Source organism: Zea mays, chromosome 7 (genome assembly GCF_902167145.1).
Source record: "Zea mays cultivar B73 chromosome 7, Zm-B73-REFERENCE-NAM-5.0, whole genome shotgun sequence".
NCBI lineage: Eukaryota > Viridiplantae > Streptophyta > Magnoliopsida > Poales > Poaceae > Zea > Zea mays.
In genome coordinates, this window is record NC_050102.1 from 180,086,086 (window position 1) to 180,102,199 (window position 16,114).

General features: G+C 40.8%; 1 protein-coding gene across 1 annotated transcript in view; it reads right to left on the reverse strand.

Annotated features, from left to right (window-relative positions):
* Nucleotides 1-10,571, reverse strand: part of LOC542710 (ferredoxin-dependent glutamate synthase 1) — a 17,871-nt gene extending 7,300 nt beyond the window's left edge. The window contains exons 1-15 of the mRNA NM_001112223.2: nt 9,976-10,571; nt 8,876-9,188; nt 8,052-8,494; nt 7,770-7,901; nt 7,521-7,619; nt 7,371-7,441; nt 6,592-6,688; nt 5,832-5,924; nt 5,598-5,743; nt 5,000-5,159; nt 4,002-4,112; nt 3,419-3,634; nt 2,252-2,409; nt 411-540; nt 76-134 (exon numbers count right to left, since the gene is read on the reverse strand). Coding sequence (NP_001105693.2) covers nt 76-134; nt 411-540; nt 2,252-2,409; nt 3,419-3,634; nt 4,002-4,112; nt 5,000-5,159; nt 5,598-5,743; nt 5,832-5,924; nt 6,592-6,688; nt 7,371-7,441; nt 7,521-7,619; nt 7,770-7,901; nt 8,052-8,494; nt 8,876-9,188; nt 9,976-10,227 — 2,480 coding nt within the window. The 5' untranslated portion in view covers nt 10,228-10,571. The remainder of the gene's footprint in view (nt 1-75; nt 135-410; nt 541-2,251; nt 2,410-3,418; nt 3,635-4,001; nt 4,113-4,999; nt 5,160-5,597; nt 5,744-5,831; nt 5,925-6,591; nt 6,689-7,370; nt 7,442-7,520; nt 7,620-7,769; nt 7,902-8,051; nt 8,495-8,875; nt 9,189-9,975) is intronic.
* Between the last annotated feature and the right edge of the window lie 5,543 nt (nt 10,572-16,114).

Consider the following 16,114-nt stretch of genomic DNA (forward strand, 5'->3'; position numbering starts at 1 on the left):
ACAATTGTAGTGGAAATTCAGACTTCATAATATTGACAGTATAACTATGTTAATTGAATGGCAAAGTAGACAGACCTTGAGAGCAGTGAGATACCCATTTTTGAAAGAATTTTGAGCAGACCTGATTTTACTGCCTGGAAAGTACATCAACTGAACACATTAACAAGAAGTACCATTAATTCAAATGGAATCTGAGGTCTTACTCTATGTTAACTAGAACAGACAGACAAATCATCAAAAATCAAATAATAATCACAATACTGGCATAGAGCATTAGCATGCAAATAAGGACCTAAGGGCTCAAATGTGATAAAATGCTCATATTGGATTGAACTATGTTCAGACTTCAGAAGAGTAGGGGCAGTAGGACAACAACATTCAACAAACAGATCATAAGTTAGAAAACATACTTTGATAAAGTTCCTTTGTGCCTGCTCGATGGTCACTGTGGGCATCTTCCCATTCCGCATCAAATTAAGAGTTTTGTTGCTCAGCCTCCATTGCCGGCATGTTTCTAGTGCCAGATAAGGACACACAGCACTAATACAGAAACAAATATTAGCACATTTAGGAAGATAGAGTAACTGAAAACAAAACTAAACCTATTTTTGTAGGTACAGAAGTTGACCTAATTTAAATTTGATGAAAAGCTGAAAACACATGTGAAACTGGTGAATTCCCAGATGTCTTGGTACAAGTCTAGGATCCAACTCCAATGTAAGCATTGTCTATCCATACTCCCGTCAATATTTGGCCGTATTCAACAATACTATTGTCCGAAGGCCAGCTTCAATTCGGACATTGGGGAAATCTGACGGAAAGGACGTGTCTTGGCCGCTGTTTAGCCTGAGAAGTCTGGTTTCTATTATCTGTTTAGCTATCTGTCTTGATAATTGTAAACTGGTATCCCAGTGAAGTTTTGAGTCTGTGGTGGCTATTTTATATGCTTTCTTAAAAGCAGAGTAAAATTCTCAGTCAAAAAAAAGTCACGGCCTGGTGAATGATGACAGCTATGGGAAAATAAATCCCACCAGAGTTCAAACCCTAGTAACATGTATGCAATTTTTATATATATTTCGAAAATTAAGTTAGATTTGGAATGTGAGCATTCTTTTTATGCTCGATGAGGCTGTCAACAGACGCAAATATAACAAACAGACCACTTTCATTGTCCTTAAATGTAAGGCACAGATTTTTAATGGTATTGTTCACAAATGTAAGGCACTGATTCTTAATTATATTGTTGTGATATCCTGGCCCAAGGCTTAATAGGAATGATAGAATACTCATACCAATAGGTGTGTCCTCTTTTTCGGCAACCTGTCTCGAAAGACCTCTGGGTTAAGCGTGTTTAGCCTAGAGTAATCTTGGAATGAGTGACAGACTGAGAATTTTTCTCGAATGCGCATCAGTAAGGACAAAATGCGCACAAAAGACTCGTGTTGGTCTGTGGGAATGGACTATGATCCTAGAGGGTTGCTACGAGTGAGTAACACTGGTCCGAGAGTGGACAAGGTGTTACAAATGGTATCAGAGCCGACCCTTGCGATTTCACGGGCGTGTGTGGGCTAGGGGTTTTGATATATGGAGCATATGGGCCCAAAGTGGTCACATGACATGGCATATGACGACACTAAACACATAGACGTGTCAAGAGGGGAGGTTCCTGGCTTGGGGTTGACCGACGAGGACGTCAGTATTTTAAGGGGGTGGATTGTGATATACTGACCCAAGGCTTAATAGGAATGATAGAATATTCATAACAATAAGATGCATCTTTTTTTCGGAAGCATGTCTCGAAAGAACCTATGAGTTAAGCGTGTTTGATCCAGAGCAATCTTAGGATGGGTGACCAACCAGAAAGTATTCTCAGGTGTATATGAGTGAGGACAAAATACGTACAAAAAACTCATACTGGTCTGTGGGGATGGTCTATGATCCTAGAAGGCTGCCAGGAGTGAGTACTGTCTGTCCGGGAGTGGACGGGGCATTACAATTGTCCACAAATGTGAGGGTTATTCCATATTTCAATGCAGAATAAGTTGTTTTTTCCTATACACTCCCAATAATGTCCACACTTTACATTGGTTACATGCATGCATTAAATACTAGGATCTAAATACACTAGCCAATGGTAATATAGTCATTGAAAGTCTTCTTAATCTATGTGCAAGACGAAATGGACCTGCAACTGTGGATGTAGGGAGTCTCTATTATTGAAAGAAATCTACTGGTGATAGCAAATTCCTACCTGGCACCATATCCGATCAGACAGGCAAAATGATGTGTGCTAAAACACTGAGCAGTATCAGCAACAATAGAAGCAGACATACGGAGACCATTCTGAATCAAATGCTGGTGGATGGCGCCAACAGCTAGAAGTATTGGTATGGCAGGACGAGTAGGTTCCTACATTATCCATAATATAAAATTGAGATCTAGGAAGCATGAAGGGAAAAAAATAATAATCCACTCTCGATCGCCTCATAATCTATTAATAGGAGTAATAATTTAAACCAAAACTGCTTGAGAAGAAAAACTAAAGCAAAAGGAGTTTCACACTTTTCAGGCAAGTTAAAAGCAACATTTTCTTTTTTTCCTCAAATACGCAAGAGAATTGTGCATCATTGTATTAAAAGATAGAATGATCCAAGTACAGAACTGGTTCCACAGCTCAGGTTAGTTTTTTGTTACATTTTCACTTACATCATGCATCATTAGTGAAGTTAATGCTAGGTTGCCTTTTCCCGAGATCGGGAGTTTTAAGAATTAGAAATTACATATATTTAACAAGGGAAATCGTAGCAAGACAATGTTGATGGGAAATAAAATGTTGAGGTGGTTGTGTCTTTTATGAATGCTTCCAAGTTAGGAAAGGGACAATTTAAGATCAACAGGATGTGTCCCAAGTGTTTGTTAAAGTGTAATAAGAGCAGTTAGCCTGATATGTGCCCGCTTGTAGTGACATTCATAAGCATTAACAATGGTAGACATCTCATCGTGATGCACAGCCATGCTTTGTTAGTTTTCTTCTTTACTTTTATATGCAAGTAAAGTAGATTATCGTATGGACACAGCTAAAAACGGACAACATATTAACCACTTCGTTTTAATGTAGTATTTTTGGTTAACTGCACAAAACTTATGTGCAGCTGTTGGCAGCACAAACCTGTCCATTGTTCCAAATTTCATGTATTTCTAATATGATAGTGAATAAATAATCTATGAAAATGCATATTAACCAAGTGAAACTTGAAAAGAATGTCAAACATACATTTAGAGCTCAAGTACACTTCAAAAATGAAGTGAAATTTTACTGCCAAAATATAAAAATATGTACAAGATTGGGGAAAATAAATCCAAAAACATAGTAGCAGTTTTCAAACAATGTGCTAATATGTTAAACATCAGTACTCACAGGTGCTTCAGAACGATCAGAAAGAACAAGAAGTTGAGAGCCGCTCCGCACAGCAGCATCAGCTTCTTCACAAAGAGCCTGAATTGTCTTATCAAGTGAACCATCTAGACCTTTACGAATATCGAAGTATGTTGACAGTACTTTGGGCTTAAGTTTTGAGTCATTCAATAGAGTTTCCAGTTCACCTTCATTCAGCACAGGGCTTGATAGTGCAACCTGAAAAAGGTCAATAGTGGATTAGAAGTTTTTTCATATTGCACCTAGAAAAGAACAAATGTAAAGCCATAGACTTAGGCCCAATTTGTTGGAGCTTCTGAGCAACTTCTCAGTGTGAAAAGTGAAAGAAACAACTAGCTTTTTGGTTTAGCTTCCGAAAAGCCAAAAGCTAAAAAAACTGAGTTTATATAGGAAGCTGAAAAGTCTGTGGTCTTTCTACAGCCTCTTGAGTTTAGAAAGCTAATAACATCACCAAAAAGTTGTCATTGACTTCTCAGGATCAAAAGCTCAACAACAGCTTTTCAGAAAAGCTCCAAAAGTTACAGCTCAAACAAACAGGTCCTTAATTGAAATTAAGTACACATACCTGATCAGCATTTTCAGGGCCAACCTCCAAGATGTTGCCTCTTTTCCCAATATTAACCTCAAGAGACATAACTAAACCTTCTCTAAGGGGATCAATTGCAGGATTTGTAACCTAGAATGGGAAAGAAAATTATGTCTCATGGAAATCAAAGCTGAGGACATTAATCTTAACTTTTGTAAATTTAGGAGAGCAGATTCCGGAGAAATGGCATCATGTCACCAAGTTACTAAATCACTAAGGTCCCGTTTGTTTCGTTAGAATTGAATTCCATTCTAATAATCATAATTTAGGCACAAACTAATTAAGTTAATATATGTGCATATGTAATATATTTGTATATTATTCTAAATCATATGAGAGAGATAGTTATACACTACACTTATACTATAGAGAAGCAAATAGAAAAGTGTGCTATAAGTTGAACATTAGAAAAATAGCATGTAAATCTATAGAATCAATTTCCATCTCTCCCCCCATGAATTTGAGATAGGCTTATATATAAACTTTGGAAAGTTGTGGAATGTCACGTTCTAAAAAAATAATCTGCTCCATTAGTTAGATTCCAATTCATCAAAATGAATGGAAACAAATGTGGCCTAACTTCTTTTCCTACAAGGCTAACATACCAACAGAAGAGCATGCTTAATTTACATTTTTGGGAGTTTTGGCGTGACGATATTGAATTTCACAATACAGAACCCAAGCTTTGCGCATACACTAATGAGTTGAATGTGATTGAAGATGGCCTAGAATTTGCCGGTACTTTATTAACACTTTACTGTGCCTGAGAAAAAAATGTAATTTCTCAAACTACCAACTCTGATATAGATGGAATCTTTGCCAAGGAATACAAAACTGTGCAATAAGACATTTAACAATTATTACTGTCACACTGATAAGAAGAAAGCTGTCACTTGAGAGCAATGGATATAGCGATCAATTTGGACTCAAAAGACCTTAGCTAGTTAAAAAGGTAAAATGTGCAAGGACTTACTAACCTGCGCAAACCGCTGCTTGAAATAATCATATAACAAGTGTGGTCTTTGTGATAACACAGCTAATGGAATGTCATCGCCCATACAAAATGTTGGTTCCTTTCCTTGTGAAGCCATTGATTCAATCACCATTTGCACATCTTCACTTGAATAGCCAAATGCCCTAAGGAAACAACAGTATGCTTAAATTTAATGTTCAGCCTGAGCAACAATCTATGAATACCTATAGCCTCTACATTCTACAATGCTTGGAATTTTTCTGTTGTGCAACTTCTGTTCTAAAAGTGAATATAGCTAGGTACTACACTAGGTTAACATGTTAAAATTAACCCAATCAGTGGGAGCATTGGCCATAGCACAATGGAATTACAAGAAAAAACATACAGTTTTGAATGCATTTTATGAAACATCAAGAACACTATTGTCTGTTTATAATCTAATCATTACAGTAACATGTATCGCCAGATAGAATATCAGGCATTCAAGCACACAAACTCTTACTATGGCAAACATATAAAGTTCCACAAGACCACATTTGGAAAAGTAAAAGAAAAGATCTTAGTATGTGTTGGACAAATGAACAAAGCTTGATAATTCTTACTGTTGATGTCTCAAAACAGTCTCATTGTCCATGATAGTTGAAGAGAGAAAGTTGACAGGCTTTATCAAACGTGTGCATTCTTGCAACCAAGTCCCATAGGGGCTCGCTGAAGCCACAGTTTTCTTTACTTCTGTGTTTTCAAGCACCTGGATGGTTCATGAGGTTTAAAATCTTTAGTACGAAATTCTGCAGCAGCCAATGGCAAGAAAGAAGATTATAAAGTACTATTCTAACCTGTCCAGTCTGTAGATCAACAGTTATCATCATTCCAGGACCTAATCGTCCTTTCATTACTACTTTTGACTCATCCATTGGTATAACACCAACCTGTAGGTTGCCATTGACAGAATTAGTGATCAGCGCAAACCTGACATGAACTATGAGGTTTAACATAGCACTTGAGAAGGTGATCAGATCAATTCAACTACTAGGGCATACTTTTATGCAAATATTGTAAATAAAATTAGATCAATTTAAACCGCTCAGAAGATGGTTCACAAGGACAAAACCACTTATTTAGATATGGGAAAATGGGAAAAAAGGCATCCACCCTGCAATAACTGAAGAACTATACATTTCCCTACAAAGTTGTATAGACGAGAGCAAGATAAGAAGTTTAGTGCGGTAAAAGTTATTATACGCCACAAATTAAGAGCCACTGCTACATCACATTACATTTAAATAGGAATAGATTTATAACTTAATAGCTAGCCTAATCACCTAGCCTAGCTGACAGACCTACGCATTAGCAAATGGACACAGTACTTACTGAATACTGAATGTTACATTTAGTTTAGCTTGTGACATCTGAACTCTGCGATTTGGTATAAAAGGGTGTCAATATATCTGCAATGAAGTACTGGAAGATAAAAAATGCTCCAATTCGAGGATTCCAATTGGATATTTTATTATGTATGAGAAGAACAATTTTCTCCGACAACATTGTTGTTGAACATACAATTTCATACAGAAGAAAGTAACAGCTTAAACCTACTTCAGATGCGACATAAACGAAGTCATCTGACGTTCTCCAATAGCGTGCTGGACGGAGACCATTCCTATCAAGAGTTGCTCCTACAGTCCTCCCATCACTGAACATAAAAAAAAAATTAGAAAGAATTATAAGCACCACCACTGTGTTGGCAAATATTCAGTTGGAAAGGTGGCACTGGAATATCTTATGCATGAATACACCATAAAACCTCAGTCTCAGACCAATTCAGTAATGTCTTTCATGGTTTTATCCTAGACTATTCTTATGTTTATTGACTATTATTATTTCTTCTTCCCTATGCAGGAACTCTGAAGGGCGGGTCTGGTGCAGCGGTAGAGCCTACCGTCTGTAACCGGAAGGTCCCGGGTTCGAGCCCAGCTTCTGCATATTATGCGGATAAGGCTTGACACTTAAAGATACCCTTCCCCAGACCCCGCACAGTGCGGAAAGCCTACGGCACTGGGTACGCCCTATGCAGGAACTCACTGTCCTAGCATGGCTCAGAAGGTTTCAACATCTACGTTAAAAATACCTCCTAAAAAGGATATTACTCAATGCCACCTGTAACAACAAGCTCAATTAGGTGCACATAATACCCATTTTTTTATATCATTTCATCCCTGCTTTTAGGTGCACAGAAGTAAAATCTGCTATAAGCCTATAACAGAGCAAGGCTTTAACCAAAGTGGTTAAAAAACCTGTTGTTTCACATCAAATACTCGAGAGAAAGAAAATATGGAATAACTGACAATCCCATATGGGCATGCAAACAATTTTACCTAAATAGAAGTAAAGCAGGTCCATCCCAAGCTTCCATTTGTCCTTTGTAGTAGTCATAGAAGTCAGTTACCTAAATACAGAACAAAACAAACTCAATTAGACAGGATGCCTGTGTAGATTAATAGGGAAGGGAATGCCAATAAACATACCTCGGGGTATTTTATAGATAATGTTGGATGGTTCTTATATGCCTCAGGGACGAGAATCATAAGAGCTTCTGCAGGACTCCTACCACTTCTTAGCAGCAACTGATGCAAGAAAGGATGTGAAGATTTAATAAAAACAACAGCAGTATTTTAAGTGAAGTGGTGTGGAAAAAGAAAATTGTATGCATGTTTCGGTAAGTAGAATGCAGGCTTTGCAACTATAATTTTAGCGAAAGGTGTATGGCTTCTTACTTCAGCTGTACTGTCAAGATTCGCTGAATCAGATGCTTTAGGGTCACCAAACGGGCAAATTTCATGTTCACGACCTCGCCATACAGGAGACTTTAGTGTGGTTTCCCTTGATCGCATCCAGTTCAAGTTCCCCTACGAGGAAAAAAGTAGCCCTATTAGTAATGCTGAAGGATCGTGTAATTTCAATATCAAAAAATTACGTGAACATCCCAGTAATAAACTAAAAACAAAATACTCATTTAAAAGTAATCAAAGGCATCATTCAAGGACGTTAATGCAAACCTGTATTGTGTTAATTTCTCCGTTGTGTCCAAGTAACCTCATAGGTTGAGCAAGAGGCCATCGAGGACTTGTATTTGTACTGAATCTTCGATGATATATGGCAAAAGGTGATTTATACAGTTCATTCTGAAGGTCTAAATAGAATTGCCCAAGAACCTCAGATCGTAGCATTCCCTTGTAGACAATCGTTCTGCTTGATAAAGAGCAGAAATAAAGTTCATCTGCCCAACTAAAAGATTTTGCAGCCCGCTCTATCAGCTTTCGGCTGATGTATAATTCTCTCTCTATGTCATCAGCATTATCTTCTTTTGCAACTTTCACAAATATTTGTTGTATATTAGGCATGGTTTCTTTTGCATTCCGACCTACAACTGATACATTAAAAGGAACGGGTCTCCAACCAAGAACCTCAAGGCCTTCATCCACAAAAACCTTTTCAGTTGCTGCAACCAGATGAGTGACCGCTTTCAGATCACGCAGAAACAGAATTAATGGCAATTACGGTAACTCTACTAAGAATAAGAACACATTTTCCAAAAGGGAAAAAAAAGAGCATTATCAAGAAGGGGGGGGGGGGGGGGGTAGTGTGATAAAGATTAAAGAAACCACATTCCAGAAGGTTTCGATTTCTAAGGACAAACATGTTGTGGCTTTGTGGGCATGCAAAGTATGGCAGCCTAAAAATTCCATATAATAGTTGAAGTATGCTGCAACAAGACAGTGATTGATAAGTATAAAACTCCTATAGAAATGAGCATTGAAAATGTTCCTCTGTTTAGACAAGAACAATGCTGCTCTGTGTGGTATAAGCATGAAGAATTTACCAGCTTTGGCTTCTTCCATTGACTTCTCATCTTGTGGAAGGAAGACCATGCCTACACCTGTATTTCTTCTGTCAAAGAGAGCAAGCCCTTGCTTGCTGGCCCAGTCATCAAACAAGTCCCATGGAACGGCACTCATCAGTCCTGCACCATCACCTGAGTCACTGTCCGCTCCACAACCACCACGGTGCTCCATGCACCCAAGAGCCATAAGAGCATCACGAACAATGTCAAATGAAGACATATTTTTCAAGTTTGCGACAAATCCAACACCACAAGCTCCACGTTCAGACAAGATATGGTTCAAGTCCGCAGCCTGGTGGAACAAAGGAATTCCTGTGTTAACCAGCGTTAAATACAGAGCCTAACTTACAACGTCGTAGCTATTGCAACCCATTCAAACACATTCCAGAAGGGGGCATGGTAAACTAGTATACATATTACATATATTATACCGATGCTTTACACAAATGTCATGCACTGACACTCCTGGACACTCGACCGTTATTAGTACCTACCACTACAGCTGCCACCTGTCTTTCCATCACCCTCAATTGTTTATCAACCCTGCATATGGTGTGCTTCGTTCGCTTGTTGCACAGCGCATTTTAAAACCTCCATGAAAGGAACAGATCAAAAGCGACAACTAGCAGCGCATGGCGATCAGCCACGAATTTAAAAACTTGCAGTTGCAAGCAACCACCACTTCAACAATTAGCCTAATAAAATGCACTGATCAGGATGTCAAAACAAATTGGACTCGTCAACTGCCTGCCTGCGCTAATGTTCCTGTTTTCACCAATCGCTCAGCATCATCGGTAATGGTACAACTATTTCAATCCCAGCAAATCGGCAAAACCAATCCCAAAAATCATAAACGATCGAACCATGCGATCGTCGATGATGTCGTAGAGAAAACTGAAGAATCTAGCACCCACAAAGGCCCCGATGATTTCGTAGACAAAAAAAACTGACCAAAACGCGCACTACCTCTCTCGAGCTCTCTAACACCCACGTCACAGTTCCAACAACACATCACCAGTAACGGCGAGAGTCACGAGAACAATAACCCATACCGATCGGGCTCGCATGTCCATGCGTACCTGCTGCGTGGGCTTCTGCGGCGCGGGAGGGGCCTCCCGGCGGGCGACGCCGCCGACCACGGCCCGTGAGGAGGAGGAAGCGGCGGAGGCGACGACCCAGCTCCGGCGCGCCGCCGCGGACGGGCCCCGCGCGCGCAGCCGAGAGCGGCGCGCGGCGGCGGCCCTCCCGGCGAGCAGCAGCGGCGGCGCGGCGCGGGGCAGCGGGAGCAGCGCGGCGGGCGTGGGCGGCGCGGCGCGCGGGAGCGTGGCCATGGCCCCCTGGCCTGGCGGGAAGGGGAGGCGTGTGATCCGATTCGGCGGCGCGCGGCGACCCCCCGCAGAGCTAGCCTCTCCTCCGCCTAATAATAACTAATAAGAAAGGGCCGACGACGGGCAGGCAAACGCGCACCACGCGCCGGTCGCGCGGCGCCGCGAGGGGCCGAGGGGTGGTGGCGCGAGCAGGAGGCGGTGGAGTCGTGGCCGCGGCCACTCCCGCCCGCGCGGAAGCCGACAAGGGAGGGGATCGTGTGGAGAGGAGGGGAACGAACAGGATAGGGGAGCGGACGGGGGCGGGGGTGGGGACTGGAGAGGTGAGAGGCGGGTGGCGGAATAGGTGTGGAGCGGAGGCGCGGAGCGGAGGGAGTAGTTATAGGCGAGGCGAGGCGACGAGCAACGCGACGACGAGCCTTCGCCTCTCGGCCTCTCGGGTGCACCGGGGGGCGCACAGGCACAGCCAGAGACACGCACGCAGGGGCAGCGGGAAGCCGGGGAGCTGGGGACGGGAGGGATGGATGGAGCGGAGCGGAGCGGAGCGGGTCGGGGGAGGCGGTGGACTCGCGTTTGGCTGGGCTTGTGTGGTTTTTTAAGGCAACGGGGTGGCGTTTTGGTTTTGGCTTTTGGTAGGGCCGGCTTCGGGTGGCCCGGATTTGGACCGGGGTTTTGGGTTATGCTTTACTCCAGTACCATATATATACTAATGCTTAATTGTCGATATTGTATGTCATGACATGTAATTGAATTGAGTTTAATATCGAAACAGTTATAGCATTGAAATGAGATGTAATTTCAATTCTATTGTTTAGATGTCACTAAATTAGAATTTGAAATTGTGTGGTCTAATTCACGCAATACAGAGGAGTGGTGCTCAATATTGAGAGGAGAAGTTTTTAGTTATAGTGCAATTTCATGGAATTGGATCTCTGGTTCCAAAGGTCAATTCCATGTATAATCAAACAGTAGAATTCTATAAAGTTGATTTCAATTCCTAATTTCGTGCCCCAATATCTACGTCCAAACGGGGTATAAGGGATAGTCTGGCGACCACATTTTCCAAGGGATTTCCATTTTCCCAAGGAAAATTAGTTTATTTTTCCTTGAGAAAATGAGAATCCTTTGGAAAATTGAAGTTGTCAAACTAGCCCTAAAATTGTACCAAAATGCCCTCAGGGTTTGCCCCGTGGAAGGAATTATTTTTATATACAAAACTAATTTACACTATTTCAGATAAGTAGAGTACTAAAAACTGGTCTCAGAACATTTAAGTACTCTCTCGGTTCCAAATTAATATTTGATTAAAAAAATTTAGTGGATTCATACAATGCAAATGTATATGTTTTATATATGTGTCTAGATTTATAATCATCTATTTGAATATAGAAATAAAGAGCTAAAATAAATACTAATTTGAAATGGGAGAGAACTACTTAGTATCTTGTTGGTATTTTACCGTAGGTTAGGCTAAATTTCGCCTTAACCTAATGCAACACCATAGATTATGATAAATTCATAAACATCTAAATAAATCCTAAAATACAACAATTAAAGGTAGTATAGATCTCGAAATTAGAAAGGTTCGTGTGACATTACATAGAAGTGGTGCATTGTCTTTGTTTACTTCCTCCCAAAACCGGAAAGGGAGACATTGTGTGGTTTAAAGAAACTAGATCCTCGAGCGCACGTGACGCGCCCTACAACAACAATCGTTTGATATCAACCATTAAAGCTATAGTTAAAACAAAATTGCAAATAGTGCATCATTCTCTATTGGAATGGTAGAAAGCGTAATGATAGAAAAAAATGAAGCACACATAACACAACACAGTTGGTTGTACTTCCCATTGGCCTCCTTGATCAATTGCTCCATATACTCCTCGAATTCTTGTTGTTCTTTAGTCGATAGAGTCTCTATAGTTGATTCGATGATATTGCTAGGGAAACATCGAAGGGGTCCTTGGAACCGACCATTAGGGCTGATTTAATGGATCCAAACGTATTTTCTCGAGCGGAGTCACCAAAAAATGTGTTGGCGTCAATCCGGACGTCAATCACCGAAGAGGTGTTTCGCTTGGTGGGCTCTTTGCCACGATGCAGACGGTTCACGGCCTAGGGTCAGACGGCTTGAGACCTAGCGGCAGGAGCAGGTCTTCCCTGCGTTGAGCCGGACGATCCACACCTGGTGGTCAGACGGTCTACGCGTGCGCAGGGGCGGCGGCATTCGCCAACAACACCTGGATCTGACCCATCAGGAAGGACTCTGTCATGGAGGAGAGATCCTAAGGGTTTTCTCAGGGTATGCAGGCCACCCAAGACGCCTCCAGACGACGTAGATTCGAAGAGAAATGAAGATGGAGATGAAGAAGGTTATGTTACTGCCACTCCTAAGGCAAGAAAGTAAAAAGAATTGATAAATGGGTTGATTGGTTTGATTGTTGGTGCGTGCGATCGGCCATGTCCCTTCATATATAAGGGAATGTCTGAATTCGTTTCTAGACGTTCACCAATAGAATCCATAAGTTTAGATAGATAAATACACACGAAAAAAAGGTTAGTCATACCTGATCCGATCCAATCGTGGACCGTCCACGCCTAAGAGCAGATCGTCCATGACTCGGACCATCCGGCTACAGTGCCGAACCATCCGGCCGTTTCAAGTGGCATATACAATGCTCAACAATATGAAACCAACTAGAGAACTTGTGCTTGATTTGGAAATACGAAGGTCTAGCCCGTCAATGCAAAATGGGAAAATAATACGCCATTCGCTACATCTAAAATATAATGACTTTTGTGCCCTATTCTCAGTTAAAATATCTTAAATTTAACTAAATTTTAAACAACAACAATAATAACTATGATTTTGAATGAGCGTCATCGGAAAATTTGTGACGTATATGGTTAGCCTTTGGTCTTGGTAGATATAAATTCTCTTGTTCATAGATTGGTCAAACCTAGAACAGATGGAGTCAAGACAAGTTCTACGAGTCATTCATATTTTGGGGCGTGAGCAAGACAAGACAACACACTTTAGAAGAGAAAAAGAAAAAAAGAAAGAAAGAAATATACCATACACGTGTAAGTGTAACAAAAACCGTGTTTGCATGATAATGGCTTGGTGGGCCTAGCTTTATCGGGGAAAATATATACTACTATATGCCAACCAAAGAAAAAAAAGGGTACGCCTAGATGCTCACTTCACTTCGTAATCTCAAGCGATCTCATGACCAAAAGATGCAAAGTCTACTCTGGCTTTTCCATGATGTCTAAATAAGATGGCAAACTGCCCAAAATTTACGCTTCCAGTGCCCTTCTTGTATTGTCGGAATCTCAGCGTCTAATCACCCAACTCTTTTTGCAGCAATCTCGGAATCTCAGCCATGGAGATGGTTCACGATGACAAGAGAGAATCGCTTTTTTTGTCATGGCAGAAAGATGCACGCGGCTTTAATTTGTCCTACTGACAACTTTGGATTGGAGTGGATTGTGTTGGTGACTAAGCGAAGAAGAAGAAGAAGAAACAAGCGAGATATACAACATTTCATCCTAGTAGTTTCTTCTTGTACATCACCAGACTTGCCAGTTACGAAGAGGGCATATACAGATAGGCCAAAAAAAAACTATCGTTGGACTTGATTAGTTCGAGGGTTTCGGACAACAGAAGAGACGGCGGGGTATGCATGGTTGAGAGATAAAAAAAGAAGAAGAAGTTGTGCACTGGGACTGGGACAGAATAAGGCTGTCTCCAGCAACGTCCCCTAATTTTCATTGTCTAAAGGAATATTCCCTGTCCTTTACAGCACACTATAAAAGATTCTATCCTCTATATCTTCTCAGTCTCCAACAATGTCCTTTAAATTCGATCCTCTAAAGCTACAGTGACAACAGACTTTATTTTTTCTATTGATTTAGTTTTTTTGATTTGTTTGCATTACACGCTATAACATAAAAAATCATGTGCAACATAGTATATTTAATTAACTTGCAATTACTATTTTCAGAAATAAAGCATGCTACTATTTTTGATTTGTTCGGTTGCAAAAAAAACATGAACAATTTACTGGAACTTTCTAATATACATTTGTGTCTTTTTTAATTAAGAAACGAAAAGTATTCATATACGTTGAAATTGGATTACGGCAAGCTAAATTCAAACATGCTGCTGTCTGTTGAGAGTCTAGGCCTAAGAGATGGGCTCAACGGCCTGCGACACGAGAAAGTGGGTGGGTCCATAGGATGCACGGCAGGATAGCGGACAATGGAGGAAGCGCTGAGTTTAGCGTGTACGGCGCTCTGCGCTAAATTTACCGGAGTAGATACAGAATCTTGTTGGACGGATACCGGAGGCTATGATGCGCTATATGTAGCGAACAGACCGCTTTAGCGGCTGTTGCTGGAGGCAGCCTAAAAGCTTTATAGCCAGTACACGTCAGATTGCTGTCGGGTGGTGGAGGCGAGAGGACGCAAAAGGGTAGAGTCGCTAGCGAGTAGCGACCAACAGGTAGCTAGTCTATTCGCTCGCGTTCCAAAGATGCAGCCACTGTGCGCCTGTTTCATGGATCCAACAACTCGTGAGTCACTCGTGGCGTCAGGAGAGGAGAGGAGTACTCCTATTTGTACTTGTTGAGAGAGATGCTCCGTGGACCCCTGTTTCTCAGGGACTGTGAACCGTTCGATTGAAACAAAAAAGAATTGTGTACGGTCTCTTGAGTAGATGTTTGGTTTCTGTTTGGTTTCTAGAGATTAATATTTTTTACTCTCTATATTTTATTTTATTTAGTCATAAATTATTAAATAAGAAAACTAAAATATTTATTTTATTTTTCATATTTAATAATTTAGAACTGAAATTAAATAAAATAAAGTCATGCAAACCAAACACACTCTTGGTCTGACCTGGACACTGTCCTCGTTAGGAGCAGCCTATGTACGACCATTGTGGATGCCTTCACCGTTAGGTGTAAAGCACCCACTGACGAGACACGTATGTGGCTCAAAACACTTGGCTCGGAAAAACGATAAGAAAGTCATACCAGCTGGCACTTATATTTCAGACTGCTGTCCTGTTCCCATTCCAAGGAAAAGTAAAACAAGCGCTCTGAAATTGACTGTCATTTTCTTTTCCCTTGCCTTCACTTACCTTTAGGTAGGAGTAGCTTGCACTTCCTCTGGGTCACAAATTAACACTCCCCATCTGTGTCACAACTCACAAGGGAGTAGCTAATTCATACGTTTGAAAGAAAGAGATACATTTTTAATAGAGTACCGAGTTAGATTATTTCAAGTTTGATTAATTCATGATACTGCTGTATGTTTTGTGTTGGAAAACAATTTTTTATGGGATATCATATCAATATTTTTTTTTCTGTATCTCGTTCAGTACAGTAGGTAGAGTTATTCAAGGAATGCAGTTCAGTACAAACGGGGCAGTTCAGTAGAGACAAAACTGAAATTGCAGCCTATTTACTATTTTAAGGGAAAGGGATACTAGCGTGTATCGGAAACTCTTTTTAGTATATAAATACGGCTGAATTAGATACGGAGGCGGAACAAATTAAAAATGGGAGAAGAAGGATGCCCCGCATTTGCCTTGTGAATATTCTGTGCAGTCCGGTACGGGTTCGGCCGTTGAATGGACTCCGCCACTCGCATCAGAATCCGGCGGAGATGTTGATGTTGACCTTTTATTGATAAGATAAGTCAGAATGCGCCGTAAATTAACTGGGCAAATGGTGTCATGCGTGCGTGCAACTTGTTGGCATGGTAGTAGGTGACGAAGAACAGAAGACGGAAGAAGCCTGACTCTTAATACTCCTTACGTCTCAAAATATAGTTTTTTATCCCACTTTTTTCCCACATTAATTCAAATAATAATGAATATAGACAT